The sequence below is a fragment of the Theobroma cacao genome, chromosome 5 (assembly GCF_053813885.1).
Source record: "Theobroma cacao isolate CCN51 chromosome 5, ASM5381388v1, whole genome shotgun sequence".
NCBI classification, from domain to species: Eukaryota; Viridiplantae; Streptophyta; class Magnoliopsida; order Malvales; family Malvaceae; genus Theobroma; species Theobroma cacao.
The window spans coordinates 4,213,032-4,235,549 of NC_142643.1; the positions used below are offsets into that span (position 1 = coordinate 4,213,032).

Below are 22,518 nucleotides of genomic sequence, written 5' to 3' on the forward strand. Positions count from 1 at the left end.
TCTGTTCAATCTTGGAATCAGATGTGTAGGATGTTTGGGGAAAAGTTCTTTTCTACTCAAGAGAAGGTTACTCTCGTTGATCTTGGAAGAGAGTTTCAAAAGTCTAGGGAGGATTTAATGGAGTATATCCAACGTTTTAGAGAAAGAGTGCTGGACATACAAGAATCTCATGATGAGAAAGAGTTGGTAAAAGTGTGTATTCAGGGGATGTTTGATGAATACAGGTTACATTTGGAGAATCTACCTCTTCCAACCTTCGCTACACTAGTGGAAGCTGCACGAAGGACCAATAATACAGTTTTTAGACAAAAGGGACTCACTCGTTTTGGTAGAAGGAATAACCCAACGGTGAATGCCATCCAAGGAGGAGGTAGAGAAAGAAGGGGTCCAATTCGAGCAAATTTACGTCCTCGAAGAGATGTCCCTAGGAGAGGGCTAGATGAGGAGAATGACTCTTCTCCACCGTTTTCAGTACCTTTAGATAGAGTGAGAGCTCTTCTCCAAGAATGGGTTAGGGATGGACAAATAAACTTACCTTACACTCCACGACCACCAACAACGGAGGAAAAGGCTAATCCAAGGTACTGTGATTATCATCGGGCAGTCGGTCATCCACTTGCTGAATGCAGAAACCTTCGAAGAATGTTCCACCGACGGGTGCAAGCAGGAGAAGTGTTGATTGGAAATAACAGAGTCCAAAATAACCCTCTTCCCATTCATCCAAATCCTCGCGGACAAGTAAGTGCAATAATTCATGCTCACCATGATGACCCTTCCTCTTCAAACACCCAATTCAATGATGCAAATGAAGCTACTAGGGTTACTTCTTCAATTGCTAATTCACTCATGAAGACACCTAGCTTCCAGCATTTCTTTGACCAACTTGGGTTTTCAGAAGAAGCAAGGAAAGAAGCAGCTATATCCCTAGTTCAGATAGCTGGAGAACAGTATGGAGAATGTAACTTAATAGGACGACCTATGGGGAAGATGGTTGGTGCATATAAGAACGCTATTGTGTTTACAGAGGCAGACATGTGTACACCTCATCCGTACCATAATAAACCCCTTTATGTGGAAAGTACTATCAATGGATATCCTATTAGGAGAACATTCATTGATGATGGTTCTTCTGTGAATCTCATACCTCTATCCACTTTGAAAGCTGTAAACATGGATTTGAAGAGTTTACGTCGTCCTATGGCTATCACTTCTTTTGATAACAAGGAGATTATAACTTTGGGGCAAGTGACAGTGAATTTTAAGATGGGGCCGATTCAAGATCAGACATGTTTCCATGTTATTGATGCAAATGTGGCTTATCATGCTCTAATTGGAAGAAAATTTTTGCATATGCATAATATCATCCCTTCTTCACGTCATCAATGTATTAAGGGATATTGGAAGGGGAAGGAGGTTTTCATTCCAGCCACTAAAGCCCCGTTTGAACGGCATGAGGTGAGTTATATAGAGGCTTCTTTCTTTGAAGATCTAGCTACTGATGGAGAAACAGCTATTGTTAGACCTATCGGTGTTCCATTTCCACGATGGGAGAAGTATGAGAATAAGACAGAGAGTAATGGCAAGAAAAAGGAACGAGGTGGGAAGAGAAGAAGGGAAAACACTTCCACATACAAAGAAGTAAATGAAGAAAAGATGTCTAATGGGGTAACTTCCTATGCACGTGAAGATGGAAAAATTGTGTATTGCTTATGATGGGACGCGGGGTCTGGGGAAACATCTTTTCCTGATCCCAAACTTTGGAAGCCACCGGATACATCACCATCATGTTTTCAAGTAGAAGCAGAAAAGGAAAAAGTACAGGAAGTATTATCCACGGAAGAACAACTTTCAGATCAACCCAAGCCTCAAGGGGATGAGTTGGAAGAAATAAATATGGCAGAAGAAGGAGAGACAAGTAAGCCACTTTTCATAAGCAAGAGTCTTTCTGGTGAACAAAAGGTTGTGCTAATTGAGTTGTTAAGAAAATTCCAAGATGTGTTTGCTTGGACTTATGAGCAGATGCCTGGACTGGATGAGAATCTCATTACTCACGAGTTACACATTTCTCCACAAAGCAAGCCAGTGAAACAACATGCTCGTGTATTTCATCATGAGATAGAGGGCCAGATAAAGGAGGAGATTAATAAGCTTCTCAAGGTTGGATTCATCAAACCCATACATTATCCTACATGGCTAGCAAATGTAGTTCCGGTGAAAAAGAAGAATGGAACAATTCGGGTGTGTGTAGATTTCAGAGATTTGAACAAGGCATGCCCAAAAGATGATTTTCCTCTTCCTAATATTGATACTTTAGTGGATGCTACAGCTGGTCATGAGATGTTTTCCTTCATGGATGGGTTTAGTGGATACAATCAAATAAAGATGGCACGAGAAGATGCAGAGAGAACAGCTTTTAGAACTCCATTTGGAAATTTTTACTACACTGTAATGCCATTTGGATTAAAGAATGCAGGTGCAACTTATCAACGTGCCATGACAGCTATCTTCCATGACATGATGCATGATTTTATGGAAGATTATGTGGATGATATAGTAGTGAAATCCAAGAAGGCTTTTAATCACTTTGAAGATCTGAAAAAAGTATTTGAACGGTGTAGAAAGTATAATCTTCGCATGAATCCTTTAAAGTGTGCATTTGGAGTAACAGCTGGAAGATTTTTGGGTTTTATGGTTCACAGAAAAGGTATAGATGTTGATCCTACAAAAATAAAAGCTATTCAATCCATGCCATCTCCGATGAATCAAAAACAACTCAAAAGCTTGTTGGGAAAAGTCTCTTATATTAGGAGATTCATTCCAGCTTTAGGAGAAATCATTGTGCCTTTTCAAGCCTTGCTTAAGAAAGGTGTTCCATTCATATGGGGTGAACCACAACAACAAGCATTTGAGAAGATTAAAAAGATTCTTACTTCTCCTGCAACGATGATCATGCCTATCAAAGGAAAGCCAATGATGTTGTATTTGACTTCTACTCCATACTCAATTGGTGCTTTACTTGTTCAGGAAATGGATGGAGAAGAAAAACCTGTGTACTACATTAGTAGATGCTTACACGGAAGTGAGTTGAATTATCCACCTATGGAAAAGCACTGTCTTGCTTTAGTCTATACAACTCAAAAGCTTCGGCACTATTTCTTGGCACACAAGCTCATAATCGTGACAAAGTCAGATCCCATCAAGTTTTTACTTTCTAAGCCAGTTCTATCTGGAAGAGTAGCAAAGTGGCTTCTTTTATTGGGAGAATTTGATGTATCAGTTGTTCAGCCAAAAGCTATAAAGTCTCAAGCACTTTCAGATTTGTTAGCATATTTTCCATCTCCGTTTGAAGAGATTATTTCTGATGCCATTCCAGCTGAATTTCATGAAGAAGTGTGCGCAGTAAATATTGAAGAAGGGGAGTGGAGTTTATACTTTGATGGTTCTTCAAATAGTTTTGGAGGAGGTGCCGGAATAGTTCTTATTCCTCCGAATAAAGAAGATAACTCTGCAGTACAAAGTTCTGAATTAGTTGCCTCTCATTTGAGTAGAGGTCACATCTCTTTGAAGAGAAAAGGTCTTCGTGTTTTGGAAGCACCAAGTGAAGATGAGAATTTCTTGATTTCATGTTTAGAGTTAAACTCTTTTGAGTCAAGTAGAGAACCTATCTCGTTAGCTTTCAAGCTAGATTTCCCATGCACAAACAATCAAGCTGAGTATGAAGCACTAGTTTTGGGGTTGTATGCGGCAGCAACAATTGGGATAAGCAATCTTTGCATCCATGGGGATTCTAATCTTATTGTAAAGCAGACTAATGGTGAGTTTTCTTTGAAAGAACCAATACTTGCTTCTTACAGGACTCTTGTTCAGTCTTTGTTAGAGAAATTTCAAACGGTGAGATGTGAACATACTCCGAGAACAACGAACCGCTATGCAGATGCTCTTGCTACTTTGGCTTCTAAAGTTTGTATTCCGGAGAAAGAACGAAGTATTCCTATAGTTGTACTCAAGAGGACTATCTCATGTCCATCCAGTGAGCTATTACTACCTCCAATTTATGACGAAGAGGATTGGCGAAAATCTATCATAAAAGAGCTGCTTAACCCTAGTTCTACTGCTATTCCACGCTTAAAGCACTACATTTTGATTCATGGTACACTTTACCACAAAGAAAGTAATGGAGTTCTAGCAAGATGCGTTTCTGAGGAAGAGGCAAAAGAAAGATTGAGAATAGCCCACGAACAATGGTGTGGTGAGGAAGGACCACCTTTACATCGCTTAATCCAAAGAGCAGGATATTTTTGGCCATCTATGTCCAAAGATGCTTTACAGCTTCAAAAGGCTTGCATTAGATGTTCTGAACCACCAGATGTACAAGAGTGTAATTTTGTGGGAAGTGCCGGTGATTGGCGTAGGCCTTATATTGATTTTTTCCAAAATGGAATTTTACCAGCTAACTTTCAAGATGCAAGACAACTCAAGAGAAGAGCTCAACGTTTTTTTCTTAAAGGAAATGACTTGTTTAGGCTCTCATTTGCAGGAACATCATTGAAATGTGTTTCCCCAGCTGATGTCAATCCATTGTTAGTAGAAGTGCATGCAGGTAGTAGTGGGGAGCATGAAGGTGGAAGAAAACTTTATCAGAAGCTTTTGGATCTTGGGTATTATTGGCCTACTATGGAAGCAGATGCAGTGAATTACGCAAGGAAGTGTTATCCGTGTCAGATTTATGGGAATGCTATACATGCTCCAGTTGTACAACTTCATAGCATCATTACTCCATGGCCATTCCATACTTGGGCGTTTGATTTGATTGGACCTATCAATCCTCCTTCTAAAGGATATACTTGGATATTAGTAGCAACAGAGTGCTTTACTAAATGGGTGGAAGCTATTTCTTTGAAGAATGCGACTGGGCCGGCTGTGGCAAATTTCATCAAGGAAAACATCATTTGCAGGTTCGGCATACCTAGACGTATTCTTTCAGATAATGGTACTCCGTTCATTAATGCCAATGTAAGGGAATTACTTGCTCTTTACGATGTGGATCATGTGAAGTCTACTCCTTACTACCCGAAAGGAAATGGTCAAGCTGAAGCTACTAACAAGACTTTACTTAAAGTGCTTAGTAGAATGGTGCATGAAGAACCAAAGATGTGGTATGATGCACTTCCAGTAGCATTATGGGCATATAGGACTTCCAAGCGTGAACCTACGAAGGCAACTCCTTTTTCACTAGTATATGGAACAGAGGCAATGCTACCTGCTGAAATTCTAGTTCCGTCTGCAAGATTAGCTCTAGACGCTGAACTTGATAATGATAATTTACGGATGTTAGAATTGGAAGCATTGGAAGAAAGAAGAGATAGAGCAAAGAAGAATTTATCAGTCTATCAAAGAAGGTTGAGTAGAGCTTATGACAAGCTAGTGAAGAGGAGGAATTTTGAAGAGGGAGATCTAGTGTTACGCGCAGCTGAGCATATTAGAAGAGGAACACCATCTTCTAAATTTAGCCCAAAATGGGAAGGACCATATATTGTTCATGAGGTGAATGAAAGTGGATATTGCAAATTGATAAATCCAAAGAACAACGCCATCACTGCACCGATCAATTTTCAATATATAAAGAAGTATCATGTATGAGGTTCTAACTCCACTCTTTGTTGTATGCGAAATACATGATTTACTTTTTTGCAAGGAAAGGCATTTCAGCCGCAACTTCACCGCTTTTATATTGGCTGTGTTTTACTATTTATAATTTATCCGCTAGCTTCATTTCTTATATCTTGGCTGCAATAATATTATTGGTCGCAAGCTGTATCGCTCAATATTTGACCATAATTAATCATTAACATTTCAGCCGCTAGCTTTATCGCTCATAATTTGGCTGTAATGATAATATGTTATTGGCCGCAAGCTTTATCGCTCATCTTTGGCCTTAACTTATTACTCACAAATTGGCCGTAGCTCTTATGCTTGCTTATTTGAAGGGATGAAATAATCTCTTTCACGTCAAGTTAGAGTTAATCTCCTTGATGAAAAGTTGAGAATTATCTTTTGGCCGCATATAATGATACAAAAAGTGAATAAGTACACAACAAGCGCATCATTATTATTATTGTAAAAGAAAAAGAAAAGTGCTATATCAATAGCAAAGTACTGACTCAAATGAGTTTCAAAAAGAGTCAAAGAAAAGTAAAAGACTAGCCAATTACATATTCCATAGAGAAGAGTTATTATTGGCAAATACATCTAATTGTTCTCGTACTTCAGCTTCACGTTTTTTTAATGAAGTTATCTTCGCTGCAATGTCTTCTAACTCATCTTCCAAGGAAGACTTGTTGAGAAAAATCTTGGCTTTTGATCTACAATCATTGAGGCATTCAAGCTTGAATCCAAAGTTACAAGCATCATCGAAATCTTGTAACATCTGTTGCAATTCCTCTGGTGAAGTACTCATCAATGGAGCATGAGAAATGACTAAAGCTCTACCCAATACGTCCATCATTAAGCAAATGACGTCTACGTTCTTTACAAATGAGGTACTCCAAAACTCTCCCTCTATGTTGAAAACCTGTTCTAAGTATGTCACATATTCCAGTGAAACTTGAAAACCATGGAAGTCAACTTTTTTACTACTTTGTTCAGTATGTGCTATTTGAGTGCCAGAAACACTACTTGTATCTCTATGTTCTGGCACTGGGGAGGAATAAGCACGAGGAGTCATTGGAATAGCTCTAACATTATCAGTATCAATTCTAACATCTTCAATAACCTCAATATTTGGAGTAACCTCAGGAACAACTTCACCAGCAGGAATAGTCTCAGTGTCAGAAACAACCTCATCTCGAATAGCCTGGGGAGTAAGAACGATCTTAATTTAAAAAATAAAAAAAAAAAAAAGAGGGGAATGGAACAACATCAATTAGAGTAACATAGTAATATGTTTATACCTGGTTCATGGTAGAACTATGAACATGATTTGGAAATAAAACGTCAAAATCAATGAAATCATCAAAAGGGGTTGGCCCACCCTCAATTTCAGCTTTATCAACATCAATGGATTCATCATCAGATTCATCACTACGTTCAGAGTCACATGATTCTTCTTCAGTCTCTACTTCAAAAGTTTCTTCCTCTTCAACTGAATTGAGTTCTACTCTTGTATTTGATTCTCCCTAAAAAAAAAAAAAAATTGATGAAAATGAGGAAATAAAATATATATATATATATATATATATAAAAAAAAATAAATGAACTTACTTTTCGATAGGCATGCTTATCTTTTGTTTGACGAATAGGAGCAGGAACTGCAGTATCTTCTTCTTCAGTCATGCATTTCTTCTTTCTAAAAGGAATCAAGCGCAAGGATACATCATTGTTACTTACATGAGGAGTGTAGAGACGAGCTGTGGGATTAGTTAAGGGCACAGTAAAAGATCTCCATTCTCCAAGACATTCTCCCCAATAAGCAAACCACCCAGAAGTATGGATACCAACTCTATCAAAAGCTGGGATAGTACAACTCTTAAGTTTATCTGAATGAAGTGAAAGTCTTGTCATGAGAAATGAAGAAACGCAAGAAGAAAAGCTGATAGGCGAAGAAGAGTCAGGTGGAGCTGGTTGATCAAATCCAAATTGACGTGCCACTCTATAAGGAGAATACACTTCAACAGAACGAAAGTTTCTATCTCCACCAGAACTAGAACTCTCAATCATAGAAGGCAAATGGGAACTATGAACCCATATACAAAAGTTAATACCTCGTGAGCTCATTCTTCCAGACTGTAGAGGATGAAGGTCATAATAAATTGCAGGATCACCAAATCCATTTATAGGCTGCACATAAGGTCTGGGATTGAATTCTTTTGTAACATCCATCACTTCAAGAACATTACCCCTTTGTAATCGATCATGCCATGCCCAAGCTCTATAGTTGTTTCTGGATAAAAGGTTATTCACAGAAAAAGATGCAAAAGGATATGCATTGGGCATGGGAGCGCAAGTACCAAACCTTTCCCACAAGCACATCTGAATAAAGGAAACATCCACATAAGTCAAAACCTTGTAACGCCCGGCTGACTCAATAATTTTGAGTTGGTATAAGTCTAATCTCTTATATAGGGATCCTAAATACAGTGGAGCAAGAGGAAAGCGTATTCCCTTAACAATTTTTATTGCTAAAGGAACAACTGCTGAAGAGATACCATCATCTGGACACCCTGGGAGTACGTGCCGTGCCAACCAAAAAATTATTAAAGCTACTAGCTCATACTTATGGTCTGGGTACTCAGGAGAATCAATCTCAATTCCTTTAGCATTGAACTTTTTATAAAAAACCCCTATCCAATTGGAAAATCGTGCAACCTTCGAAGTTTTACTCAGACTCTTAAGTAGATCAAAGAAAAAGTCTCGAGTACATACCTCTTCTTCAGAAAGCTTAATAGAGTGAAAATCATCCTTTCCTATACAAGGAAGTTCCAAGAGAACACATACATCTTCTAAAGTGAAGGTAAATTCCCCCCATGCAGTAATCATAGTATGAGAAAACGTGCTCCACCTTGCAAGAATAGCACGCCACACATCTATCCTTTTTTCTCTACGAATATTGAGCTTAGAAGTGATACGTATAGCATCAAGTATCCCAGCAGAAGAGAGAAGTTTAACATAAGAAGGGTTCTTCAATACCTTAGTTACCCATTCATCCCAACCATGAACAAATTGAGAATTGGAGCCTAACTTAGTAGCAGAAAGGGGAAACTCACCGCGTTCAAACCTGAATTTCAGAATAGATGGTCCTGGAATACCACTTCTTCTATGAGGAGGAGTTTCTGAGCATAAACGATTCCAATCATATCCAACAGACTCAGAGGGATGTTCGTCAACCTGTCTAGCACGAACTTCTTCCCAAAAACGATCTTCTCCTCTTTCTCTAATAATTTCATCTTCCCAATTTTCAGGAACAGGAGGAACTTCACCACTCTTTCCTACTCTAATTTTCTTGGGAGCAACTAATTTGGAATCACTATTCTTCCTTTTATGTGCAGTGGTTTTCTTCCTTGTTGCAACTCTTCCAGGCTCACCATAATTGATTTTCGGAGGGACACGCGTCCTAGGCATAGAGGATGATGGAAAAAGCTGCCTACAAACATGATCATGAAAAAAAGAGATAAGTATACATACATAATAATTTTTTTTTTTTTTACTTATTTGTTATGTATATAAAAAAAAAAAAAAATCACAACCACAAAGTAAAATAGTCAAACAAAAGACAAAAGGAAGACATGCAGCTTTTGCCAACATTTTATGCATTTACTAGTTTGTTTTTTTTATCCTAGTATTTCTCCCTCCTAACATGCCGTTCACTTTAATCTTTTTCTTGATATCTTTATTCTAATATTTCTCTTTTCTATTAAACACTATATGTCAAAATAAAAAAATAAAAAAAAAAAACAATAAATTATAACTTTAAATAAAAATAAAATAATAATTAAAAAAAATTATAAAAAAATAAAACAACAATAATAACTTACGGCATAAACCGCGAGCTTTAAAAGAAATAGCTCGCAGTATATGCCGCAAGCTCCAATAGAAATAACTTGCGGTAAAAAAAAAAAAAAAAAAAGCTTCAAAACAAAAGTGCCGCACAAGCCACAAGCTTTAGCACCAAAACCAAAAAAAAATATATATATATATATATATATATATATATATAAAATAAAAAAAAATAATAAAAAATTAAATTAAAAAATTAAATTAAAAAATATAATATATAAAAAAAATTAAAAATTAATTAAAAAAATAATATATAAAAAAAATTTTAAAAAAAAATTAATTAAAAAAAAAAAAAAAAAAAAAAAAACCGCAGCTTGTGCTGCTAATAAATAAGAGAAAAAAAAAAAGTCAACTAAAAAAAAAAAAAATATTATTATAAAATTAAAAAAAAAAAAAAAAAAATTTGGAGTAGCTCGCGGCATGTACCGCGAGCTCTAATAGAAGCAGCTCACGGCACATGCCGCGAGCTCTAATTAAAAGAGCTCGCGGCATGTACCGTGAGCTCTAATGGAAGCAGCTCGCGGCACATACCGCGAGCTCTAATTAAAAGAGCTCGCGGCTCCAAAATAAAGTCATTTTTTTTTATAAAAAAAAAAACTGCTGCAACTTGCAGCTTTGCCACTACAAACTCCTCCAAAGTAAACCCCCTCTATATATATATATATATATATACATATATAATCTCATCTTATGCATGAAAAATTTCTTTTTCTCATTTTCAAAAACAAAAAAATAAAAAAAAAATAAATAAAAATAAAAATTCATGCAGGGGGCAACAAGTAAGAGAAATTCGATTAAATTTAATTAATTGAACACAAAATTAAAAAAAAAAAATAAATAAATAGAAGATTACAAGAAGAAGAAAAACTTACTTATTTGAAAAGATTTGCAAAAGAATTGACTTTGCTCTGAATTTTTTTTTGCTTTACTCTGAATATGAATGAAGAAAATTATTCATAATAATTTGATATTTATAAGTCACATAGAATCAAAGTTTTAATGAAAAAGATATTCAATATTATTACATAATCAATAAAATATTACAAAAGATATTGACATAAAAAAAAATGCAATCAAATATTACGAAAGATATTAAATATTATTGCATAATCAATCAAATATTACAAAAGATTTTAACATTACAAAAAAAAAAAAAAAATCGATATTACACTTTACACAAGGCAATAACGTGTTACTACCTAAAGCATTACTGGCTAAGGTGTTACTGTCTAAAGTAGTACTGCCCAAGGCATTACTGTTCAAAGTAATACGATACAATATGTTATAGTACAAAAAAAAAAAAAAATTATACTTTAAATTAATACATAAGAATTATTTTTTTTTAACAATGAATTCTTATGCAGGGGGCAAAATGTAGATACTAGATTTTGGTTAATACCGTTACTCTAAAGAATTATGTTACAACATAATATTATATAGAGAACAAGTGAAACGCTACTTCACGCAGAACAAGTGAAGCGCTACTTCACGCAGAACAAGTGAAGCGCTACTTCAAGTATTACTTAAAGCAGAACAATTAGAAAAAGTAAAGTATTACTCCATATAGAATAACTAATACAAGTAGAACAACCACCTTGAATAGAATAACTGTTTCACTTGGACGACAGTGAAAGTAACTCAGAATAAGTGACAGGGTTCAGGGGTTACTTTCATCTTGGGATGTTTCAGAGAGTTTGGCTTGGTGGCTGAGATATGGAGGTAGTTAAGAGGTCTTCCTCTTAACCCTTTCCTGAAGTACAAGTGTTTCACCCTCTTATCTTGTTCTCGTATACTTATTCATGTACAGCTTATTCTCTTGTACCTATTCTCATACAGCTTCTTCTATCGTACCTATTCTTGTACACCTCTTTTCTATTACCTTTACTTGAGAACAAGTCTTACTACATTCAATTACAGTAACGGTTACTTACATTAATATTCTTCATAATAATGTCATTCATTAGGCGCATTAAAGCCTATTCTTATGTAACCGTTACTTTTAACACTATATATAGAGCCTCACAATTCATTTGAAAGGACTCTTTTTTTTTCTCTCAAAACCTAACACATTCTCAACTTGAGAGCTTCTCTCTCTAAATTCTCTCTCTAATTATCTTATACTCTCTAAGTCTCTTTAATTCTTTTCTTATTGTCTTCCACCTGTCACAACACTTAGTACTTCAGGAACTGCTTCAATCTTCCTCTCTGCCTCCTCTGGCACATCCTTTTACTTGTTTGCAACACTTCCTCTCCCTATCACAAGAACCCCCTTTACACCAGGTAAATGAAGAAACTTGCCATACTCCTCAGAGCCATCAGGTTTACGCTTGGTCTGGAAGAGATAAAGAACTAGAGGGCGGCGCGTGCAGATATCGAAACCGCGAGGCAAGAAGTAGCGGCCAACGGGTGACTCAATCACGTTGGACTTGCCACTACTCTAGCTTCCAACCACCACCACCTGCGGCAACTCTATCGTGGACTGGCTCCCAAGCTGAGCAAAGATGTCATATTTATAAAAAGTTTAAAATATTTAAAAAACAAATTCAAAAATACTATTACCAACGGAAATTTCTGTTGGAAACTTCATCGGGCTTTCAAATTTTTTTTAGTTTTTTAAATTTCCAACAGATTTCCAACGAAAAATTTTCTGTTGGAAAATTTGGTGGGAGAATTTTTTTTTTTTTTTACACTAACAAATTTTCTAACGAAAAATTTTCGTTGAAAATCCGTCGGAAAAACTATAACAAATTTGGAATGATATTTGTTGGAAATCCATTGAAATTTTCCAACGAAATTTTTCAACAGAATTTTTTCCGTCAGAAAAAACATGTTTTTTTGTAGTGAAAGTAACGGGCCATTGGATATAGAGGAAAGCAATCCCAAATTTTAGATAGTATGAGGTCTATCCTTAAATCTCAACTGTCATCGCATAAAAACAGCATTCAAAGTTCAAAATCAAGGTTATACTTCTCTCTCCCCCACTCTGTCTCTTATCTTCTCTCTCTCTCTCGTGGTCTAATTTCATTAATGAGATTGACACAAAACTAACTAGCAAGAAATTGTTTGTTAGATGTCAAGTATTACATAAAGTTTTGATGATGGATACTATGTGCATCTTGGCATAGCCCCAAACGTGCATTGGAAGTGGTTGGTACCTGGCTACATCCATGTATATTCTTTCCCTATCATATACTCTATATACACATTTTTCATGTAGAGTTAGGTGAATTTCCTTGATTCAGCCCAAAATAATGGGTAGGAATGCTTCTTCCAAGCTGTCAACATTAATTATATTTAATTTTATTGTAAAGCAACCCAATTCGGTTTTTGGGATTCTTTTGATAACTCTTTCATCTATAACAATGTACAAATGGTGCAGTACCACCTTGGGTACTTACAAAAACTTTGTATAAATTAGTCGTTAAAACTGTAATAATCATATAATATGATGCCTTGTTTTATTTTTATGAGTATTATTATTATTATTTGAGAAGAAATATAGTAGATTAATCAGTTTGCTAAAAACAAATACTCTTGAATTCAAAACAATTATTTCACATAAAAAAACCCAACATCGATTAGTGCTTCCACCTACAAATCAACTCTTTTATATCTATATTTACATTGGTGCTGCTAGTTTTATGTTTAGGGTGAGTTTTAAGTGGTGATTCTTGTGTTAAATGATTTTATTTTATTTTATTTTGTTTTATAAGGTGTTCAAATAATCTTTTACTGGGATGCTGAAAAAGTTGCTTTCGGTTGATTTAATTTTAGCATGAACTTGACTTTTTATCAAATTTTTAATACATAATTAATTAAATGAAAATCTATTTAATTGAAAAAAAAAAAAAAACCTCTTTTATGTCTAAAACAAATATGTGTGTATGGATGACGACTTTTTCTTTTTTTGGCGAGAAATTGATGATCACTTGCTGGAAATGCGTATTTTTAATTCATGTCTAGCTAGCTACGTACATGTCCCTGGGCCTTAAATAGTTTCCACGGAGCTTCTTTAATTCAGTTGAAAACTAAAAAGGAATAGAAAAATATTTCTCAACAAAGTCAACCCTTTTTTTTTATATAATATCTTCATGCTTAATCAATATATATATATATATATATATATATATATTATTTTTATTATTAATGGTTGAATTAATCTCGTGATATGCGTTTTGTCCACTTCCTTTTTCAATTTTTTTTTCGTCATAAATTTTGGCTTTAGTTTGGTTTCCTAACTTGAGAAGAAATTCAATACAACATCATAAATTGAAGAAATAACTTTCTCAACCCTTTTTCCTTTTTTTGCTACTTGCTTTGCACTCCTACTAAAAAAATTTGACACGTGATCGATGAAATTATACATTAAAAAATATTTAAAAGTGAAAGGCATTAAAACTTTTGAACAAAATGGAATCCGAAGAATACAACATAAGGGAGTATAAGGTAACGTTATTGTTCCTAGTAATTTTCTCAAGGCCATGGGATCATTGACTAATTAACAATGTAGTGTGTTTTCTAAGATAAAACACACAGAGGACACAGCAAGGAGAATTACTTTTCATTGGGTTTGGGCTGGAAAAACTTGATCCAAACTTAAGAAGATAAATCCAAAATGCAATTGGCCTATAAAAGTTTCTTTAGGCGAGAAGATCAACTTATTTTACAAGCTAACTAGAAGATGAGCCCAAGCCCATTCCAGTAGTTCTGCTTTCTTTCCTTTAATTTTTCTTTCTTTTTTTCTTTTAATTAGGAACGAAAATGCAACCAAATAATGACATAGGAATGACAATCCCGCAAATTCTATTCAATGAAATAGATACAAAAGTGACAGCTTGAGTATTGTTTACAACTGCATAACGCCCTATTTCCAGCCTGTAGAGAGTTTTTTAAGCTCTTGAGTACTCTTCACAATTCACAACCAACGTCCAGATTTAGTACTGTTTGCAAAGTGAAAACATACAATGGAATAAAGACGGGAACTAAAGACAATATGTGTGCGTGTATTTGAGAACATTTACGCGGCAGGTGGCAAAAGCGGATCATAGGGTAAAGGTTTAGTATGTTTCCCTCTCATACTTGACAAAATCCAATATAGTAGACCTGCAGAGAAGAAGCTGAAAAACCAAGCATTGTTGTAAATGACAACAAAAGCATCTGAAACCGTTGGTAGAATCCCCACCTTTTGCAAGAAGCCTGGGATTACTGGCAAAATCCCAATTGCCAAAGCTGCCAATGCTGCCAAATTGAAGCCTCCAGTATAGTAATAAGCACCGTAGGGACTTAATGAATACAGGTCCTTGATGCTTAAATTCATTCTGTGAATGAGATAATAATCTGCTAGAACTATGCCACCAATTGGGCCCAACAATGCAGAATAGCCAACTAGCCATGTATATACGAAGCTCTCACTGGATTTTAGTAGTCTCCAAGGCTGAAAAGCAATGCCAAGCAATGCAGTCAGCAAAGCTCCTCTTCTGAATGTGAACTTGGAAGGGCTGAGATTGACCAGTGCATTTGCTGGGGCAACAACATTGGCTGCAATGTTGGTTGTGAGGGTGGCTAGGCTTATTCCGAGAATGGCTAGGATCTTTGTTGCGAATCCTCCAATTTGTCCAAGAAGCTGAATTGGACTAGAGATCACATGGCCAAAAATTACTTCAGTAGAAGATGTTACAGCTAAGCCAACAAATGTAAATGCCCCCATGAAGATTGGAAGGCCTGCCTGACCAATAATTTGATCTTTCTGGCTCTTGGCATATCGAGTAAAATCAGGAATGTTAAGTGCAACAGGAGCCCAGAAGCTTATATTTGCCGTCAGTGAAGGGAAAAAGAGAGACCAAAACTCTGAGGAAGATAGCCTAGAGGATAAGGATAGCATGTGGCCTAAACCATCAGCCTTGACATAAGCCCAAATGAGAAGGATAGAGGTGAGTATGATCAGAATTGGGGCTGAGTACTTTTCTAGCTCTTTAATTCCATCCATTCCTTTCCAAACGATGGACAACTGGGCCACCCAAAAGACAATAAAACAAGCAAATTCAAGAGCAGAAGTGCCAAGCCAAGGTAATAATTGAGAAAGGGAAGATTCTTTAATGGATTTTGGCAGCAGAAGGAAAATCCCCTCACCTCCAATCCAGCTCTCTATCCCGTACCAGCCACAACCAACCAATGCCCTAAGCAAAGTAGGAACATGAGCACCACGAATACCAAAAGCTGATCTTGCCAAGACAGGGAAAGAGATACCATATTTGGCGCCAGGATGACCTGTGAGAACTAATGGCGCTAACAGGATTAAGTTGGCAGCAACAACAGTGGCGATTCCCTGCCACCAAGCCATCCCAATATCAACAAGACTACCGGCCAGGTAATATGATGGGACACCAACAACAAGACCAATCCAAAGACAGGCCATTTCCCACCAGTGGAAGTTCCTTTGACTAGGAGTTGTTGGCTTGAGGTCATCATTGGTGAGAGTTGGATCAGGTTCGAGTTCATCAAACTTTGTTCCAACACTGGATTGACCTGACGATGCCATGGGAGTTAAAATGGCGCATCTTTTGGGAAATGAATGATAAATTTGATTGCGGGTGGCCTTTATTTTGGTCGTTGTGCCAGTCGAGAATAAAGGAGTGAGGGCAAGACTTGAGAATTTTGGATTTTGGGATATTGCAGAGTAAAGAGAAAGGTGGGGATGGGGATGGGGATGGGGATGGAGATGGAAGCTGATGCATTTGAAAACCATGACTCAACACTCGGAACAGATTCAAATGAGTTTGAGGCTTAGAATCTGTGGGGTATCTGTTCTTTTAGAGATAAAGATGAGTGGTTGGAATTGTCGGTCTCATTTGTGCTTCCAGAAATGAGATTCCTTGTCCTATGAGGTAAGTTTGTATGACTTTTGTGTTTCGGATCATGAGCCACAGATAAAAGAATCTCTTTAATTATTGTTAGTATAATTATTTCTTCAATAATGCAACCCTCGTGCCAATAATTTTCCCTCTTTTGCTGAGAAAATAACATGGTTGAAATTTCAGTCTGCTCTATAACTTATTTTGACAGATTACGCTGATTAATGTAAACAAAAAAATGGCCCAGTCAACAAACCATATTGGAGTTTAGTGAAACTGCAGGACCTTTTGCCACGCACATGTGTTGAAGTCGGGACTCCGGCTCAGGCATGGCCAGCAACATTAACTAAATGAATATTATAGGAGACAAGAATATTCATGTTGATGCAGCTTTTGTATCATTCTATATGGATTGGGTCAAGACTCAAGACTGCAGAAACTTGGGCCAAGGCCATTAGCCAGCCTCAAATGCAGCTTTGTGTAGGCCCATTTAATAAGGAAGATGTAGGCTGGGCTAGCCGAGTTGAGCTGAAACCAGCTTTGTCTATAGGCATAGCATTGCTAAAATGTTTTGCTGACTTTCTGTTTTTCTTAATAAATTATTATTAATTATACTTGGGGAAAAATTCAATCATGAAATTAAGAAATCAAGGAAAAATTTCTTAACTTCTTCCTTGATTACGCGTAATCATGCAATACGAACACAAATGTGTGTTTAGGTAACCTATCTTTGTATATCTGGCGTGTGTTGATAACATCAGCAGCCACGGCATCCAGCTATCAGAAAAGGCCAGATTCAGAGGCACCAGCTTCAAATTCTTGCTATACTTTAGATAATCCCTATACTTTACATAACTTTATCCGACAACTTTTTAAATATCCTTTATTCCAGGGCACTATAGCAAATAATTTTAAGGCCATATGTGTTTTTTACCTTACTAGGGTAGGTTATAGTAGGATCTGAATTTTGATCCGATCATCTCTTCAAAATCTACACATCCTCCACAATGCCATCTGAAATTGACACTTGTCCAATTATATACCACACGCGTGCAAGTCTGTCAGATTCCAAAGCCGAGAATGCCACGTGTAAACTCCAGTTGAAGCTGTCTCGAGTTTAATGCAACAGAAACCCAGCTTTGTTGGAACCACCTTGTGAAGACCAAAGGTTTTTGAGCACCACAATCTATCTATTTCTTCAGCTCATTTTTCTTTTTCTTATTTAATACCCACCGGATGGTATCTGAAATTCTAGTTTCAGAACAACTGCAAAATCCCATAAACCTGCCTTTTAAGTTTCCACAGCATCAGAATTCATAAACAAGCTAGCCCTCGCCTTCAGGGCCTTAACCTCGAAAGAAAAAGAAAATCCTGTAGATGATGAGTCATGGATCCTGGAAACTCTGTAACTCAACCTTCAGGATCCTTTCTAACTCCATTGATGATTTCCTTGGCTGGCGTAGTTGCCAGTACGCTAGCAATAGTTGCATACCATTTGTTACTTGTCAAATACTGCGTGAGAAGAGCAGATGAGGAAGCTAGAAATCCCTCGATCCCAACTCAGGATGAAGGATTTGCAACTGGGGTTGAACATAAAATCCTGGAAACTATTCCAATCCTGTCTTTTTCCAGGGAAAAAGTTAAAGAGTTCCGCACAGATCAAAGTGAATGTGTTGTTTGCCTGGGAGAACTAGAGGAAGGAGAACGTGTACGTTTGTTGCCTAATTGCAGGCATTTCTTTCATGTTCCTTGCGTTGACAATTGGTTCCTGGCGCATTCTAGCTGTCCTATTTGTCGGACACCTGTTGCTGTAACCACGGATTCTAGTGTAGCCTCGCCTCCAGAGGATGATGGAGTGGAAAGGGTTCAGGATTTGCCTCAAAATGATGATGGACAAGCCCATGACCGGGCCGCCTCTACTTCCAGGGTTCAATCAAATACTTTGCTAAGGCATTGCGTGTCCCTGGTGTTCCCTAGGGAAACTAAACAGAAACATTTGATCACGGGGTTGAAGCGATCCTTGTCTATGGATCAGTCCTATATACTCATTAACTTAACAGTCGACAATGAGAAAGATTCTACTACTTCTTCGACGTCAAAGAGGAGTTTGACAAAGAGTAATTCGTATAAGGCACGGTCGATGAAACAGCTGGATCGAATGTCTTCATTGTTGAGGTCTTTCTCACAATTGCGGATTGGAAGGAGTAGCACCACTTGTGGACTTCTTCCCTATTAAAATGCTTTTTGGAAAAAAATTGTTTTCTATTTATGTTTCCAAATACTTCATAATCATAGCTTATGTTTTTCTAATAACCAGCTTCCGAATTTTTATACCATAGTTTTGTCCGAATACAACTCGATTGTTTTGCTCGTTTTAATGCAATTTTTTCTTTCCATCTCCCTTTAATTTTGTTAGTGGAAAAAGCCTAAAAATATGTGAAACAGTAAAATGCAGGCAGTTCTGCACTAGTTTTTAGCTACTTTTGCCTTTTCCCCCTTTCAACCATTAATGACAAAAAGATATGCAAGCCCCTCACTCAAAGCATGCAGATATCTATAGAGATATCAAAATGCTCAAAACGATCCTCTGTCGGTCACGCAGATAAAGGAATTAAAAGAAAAAAAAAAGGTGATAAGCAAAAAAGCAAGTCAATTAACAACAGCCTTTTCTTATGTTCTGCAATAAATTAAGCTACAAATTGAACTCTTGAAACCTTCACTTCTTTTGGGTACCACTGACTGAATCTCCCTTCTGTTATGATTTGGTATACTTTTTTCTCCCAAACAATGCGTCAAAACCTTCAGATTCTGCTTTATGAGTTTTACTGGCTTTTATAGGAATAATCTTTCCATATGCCTTGACTGTCTAGTTGAGAAAAATAATCATTTCATTTCATTTTAATTATAAGGTGTTTAACTAAGTTTAGACAGTGAAATCCTTTGGTTTGTTGCACCAACAGTACTTTGCGTTCACCAAGATAAGATCTTACCGTGTCAAGAGAAGAAGAAGCACCGCCTTAATATCAGTTTTTCTGTTCTTGCTATATATATATATATATATATATATATATATCCTTCCACATTTTCCCAAGGTCCAAGCACCTAATATTATTTAATGAAATTATATAATCTTTTTTAAAGGTAGGAGGAAAATTTTATAGATAAAATCTACGCCGATATATCCCACCAAACTTAAACCCCGACCTCTGTATCTATAAAACCAGAGAAGAGTTCATTAAACACCAATCTCCCAAGACTTCAATCCCACACTCTATACCTATTAATTGCATTGACTTTCATTATGTTGAAATTTTCAAATAAAAATGTATTGAACACTAAAATCAACACACAAATAAATCACATAAAAAATATTCAACGTGATTAGACGCTTGTTACTTACATATCCAAATATAAAAAGAAAAAAAGATCATTATAAACGTACAAATTAATTATAAAGTGTACAAAAACACTTAAGAATAAACATTAAATGAAATATATATCAAAAGAAAATAACCATCAAATGTATAGCCATCTATTGATTATAAATTCGTACAGCTTTGCCATAACTAATTTCTATCACTAATTTGTAATTTCTATATGGCATTTCCCTTGGTTAAATTCGAAGAGGTTGTCTTAGAAAGAAGTAGTAGTAGAGTTATATATTTTGTCACGGTTTTGACAACAAATTAAAAGTTAAAGCGAAAAGGAACAGAAAGTAATAAAGAGAGAAGATCCACAAAGAAATGAATTGAATGAGAGAGGTGTTGAATTTGGGTAACAGTCACAAGAGAAAGTTGATTAGCCCCATTACATGAATTAAACAATAAAAAGTTGCTTCTTTATGTGAACGGCCCATGTGGTTGGTGGACCCATGAAAACTATAAAACGGACTCCACAAAGACTTGCTTTTAATTCCTTAATTACAATGTACACCTTGCAACTATCAACAATAACATTTCTCAATTCTTGCATTATTGGCTTGTTCACAAGAGAGGGATTTGTTGTAAATGGGACCCAAATCCAAAAGGCAAACTTACTTGCCCTTTTGTTTTTTGGACACCCTAACCAAACTGATGCCCTACAGCTCCTTTAGTTAGGACAAAGAGTACCCTCAAACAATTGTAATTTCTGAAATTTAAATATTATACTGGGACTACTACCTGCTTTTGAGTAGCATTTCTAGGACCCAAAAGGTGCCCGGTGAGGAATTCCTTTTCTTCTCCTTGCACTTGAAGGAGGCGGGGGAGGCGTGGGCGGGTAAATGTCTTGTTGTGACCCTTCACGCAATTCCTCTTCCTCCCTTGACATGTCTTCTCTTTTATCCATCACTACATCATTCTTAGCCTCTAAGGTAAAGCTTGCATTCCCATTTCTCTTTATTCCTACAAGCTAAGGTCATATTAAAAAGGATATTAATTCACAGTTCTCCTTTGCAAATATCTCAATCCAAGCAAAATTTCCATACAATGTGGAGCATGATATACAAGCCATCTGTGACGCATATGATATAATCATTGATGATGGAATTGATAATGATGATCAATGTGGTGGTAGTTGTGATGGTGATGTTTTTACATATGAAATCAGGGATGATGAACATGTTGTGCTATTATGCAAATTGACGAAATGTGACCATATATGATGGGTGGTGAATGATGTTGATGATGAGAAGAAGAAAACAATGTGAAGTGAAGCAAATAGAGAAAGGCAAACGCTAACCTTACATCCCAAAGAACAAAAACGAAATGGGTCCAAGAGGCTTCTTCCACAGATTTCACATAAATGAGCTACTCCTTTTCCAGATTTTGGTTGAGGCCTCTCATTCAGAAATAGAACCCTGGCACTGTTTATCACATACGTTTGTACCCCACTTATATCCAACACCTTTTGAATCTCTGTAACCCTCACTACATCATGATATGAAGATCTCCTTATCTAAAACAAAAGAAATTTAAACCACCCCATTGTTACCAAAAACAAGTTTTAAATGGAAATGAAGTGTATACCAGAAATATTGACTTACCTGAATTACTTGATGATCCTTGTGTTTAGAAGAACGGCAATAATAGCAAAATGCATCTCCCTTGCAGTCTAAACAATACATGTTACATTCACCCCTAGCTGCATCTCCATGTGTCCTGCAAACTGTGAAAAAGGCTGTACTTAGCAATGACTCCAGCCATGGTGGCACCAGCATTGTAGCCTGTCTCAAGAAACCAAGAAAAGAATAATGAGACCCAGAAACCAACCCAGGGAAGAACGAAGAACAAGAACAAGAAAATCAAGAAGTACTATGGGCATTATGGCAATGGCATTACCATTGTTAAAGCAGAAATTTGTGCAGCAATGGGGTTAGCGAAAGAAATGTGAAACGTTGGATTAATTTCCTTTTGACGATAATGTAAGAGAAAACGTTGAGATCAAAACGCAAAGAGAGAGAAAGAAAGAAAGAAAGGAGAGAGAGAGAGAGCGAGAGGCCTGATACGAATTTGCAACTTAGAATTCAACAACAAAACAACGCCTGGACTAAGGGACAAGGCTCATAAACAAATGCTGCAAAGTCAGGGGTGGTTTCAACAGCTGAGATCGATCGTGGTGGCTGAAGTTTATCTACGGCCGTTGGATGAATAGACAAGGATGCCTTTGGCGCTTACGCTACTTTTGGTTCTTCTTTTGCGTCTCTACGTAGGCACAAGGTCGGCCCCTTAGCTACGCAATGGGGCTTCGTGGATATAGCTGTTCACACAAATGATCACCACCAACTTTTATGCCACATGTGCAGGCTTCCACGTGGCTTAATCAGGGCGGGTATTTTAAATAAAGGGTCCCACTGTTTTAGTTTCTTTCATTTTGATGAGATATTTCTTTTGTTGTGAGAACATAGATGAAATGATGGATGACAATTGAGAGATAATGGCCAATGATGATGGCCTTTTCACAAAGTTAGGATTTTCAAATTAATTTGGATTTTATATTATTATTATTTTTAAAATTCTTTAATCAATTTATTTTTTTATTTTATTAATTAAATTATAAATAATAAAAAATTTTATTCATGTCTAAGTCTCTATATAATTTATAACATACTATTATTGGCTAAATTGATGCTTGCATT

The 22,518-nt window shown here is 36.5% G+C and overlaps 3 protein-coding genes across 3 annotated transcripts; 1 reads left to right on the forward strand and 2 right to left on the reverse strand.

Moving 5' to 3' along the window:
* Nucleotides 1-14,327: 14,327 nt before the first annotated feature.
* Nucleotides 14,328-16,378, reverse strand: NCS1 (permease, cytosine/purines, uracil, thiamine, allantoin family protein). Its single transcript, XM_007027467.3, has one exon. It carries the CDS (start codon nucleotides 16,295-16,297, stop codon nucleotides 14,570-14,572), a length of 1,728 nt encoding a protein of 575 aa, XP_007027529.3. The 5' UTR covers nucleotides 16,298-16,378; the 3' UTR covers nucleotides 14,328-14,569.
* A 1,048-nt stretch (nucleotides 16,379-17,426) lies between these two features.
* On the forward strand, nucleotides 17,427-18,716 carry LOC18598098 (RING-H2 finger protein ATL8-like). Its single transcript, XM_007027468.3, has one exon. It carries the CDS (start codon nucleotides 17,791-17,793, stop codon nucleotides 18,637-18,639), a length of 849 nt encoding a protein of 282 aa, XP_007027530.2. The 5' UTR covers nucleotides 17,427-17,790; the 3' UTR covers nucleotides 18,640-18,716.
* Nucleotides 18,717-19,898: 1,182 nt separating this feature from the next.
* Nucleotides 19,899-21,932, reverse strand: LOC18598099 (protein RGF1 INDUCIBLE TRANSCRIPTION FACTOR 1-like). Its single transcript, XM_018120786.2, has 4 exons — nucleotides 21,722-21,932; nucleotides 21,427-21,606; nucleotides 21,123-21,338; nucleotides 19,899-20,792 (listed from the first exon to the last, which is right to left on the reverse strand). Exons 1-4 carry the CDS (start codon nucleotides 21,722-21,724, stop codon nucleotides 20,583-20,585), a joined length of 609 nt encoding a protein of 202 aa, XP_017976275.2. The 5' UTR covers nucleotides 21,725-21,932; the 3' UTR covers nucleotides 19,899-20,582.
* Between the last annotated feature and the right edge of the window lie 586 nt (nucleotides 21,933-22,518).

Bases quoted from the DNA above. Each gene is read 5' to 3' on its own strand.
- LOC18598098 (XM_007027468.3), top strand. From the start codon at position 17,791: ATGGATCCTGGAAACTCTGTAACTCAACCTTCAGGATCCTTTCTAACT.
- LOC18598099 (XM_018120786.2), bottom strand. The intron at 21,339-21,426 runs GTAAGTCAATAT...CTTTTGTTTTAG, and splicing joins AGGATCATCAAGTAATTCAG to ATAAGGAGATCTTCATATCA. The intron at 20,793-21,122 runs GTTAGCGTTTGC...ATATGACCTTAG, and splicing joins TTTGTTCTTTGGGATGTAAG to CTTGTAGGAATAAAGAGAAA.
- NCS1 (XM_007027467.3), bottom strand. From the start codon at position 16,297: ATGGTTTTCAAATGCATCAGCTTCCATCTCCATCCCCATCCCCATCCC.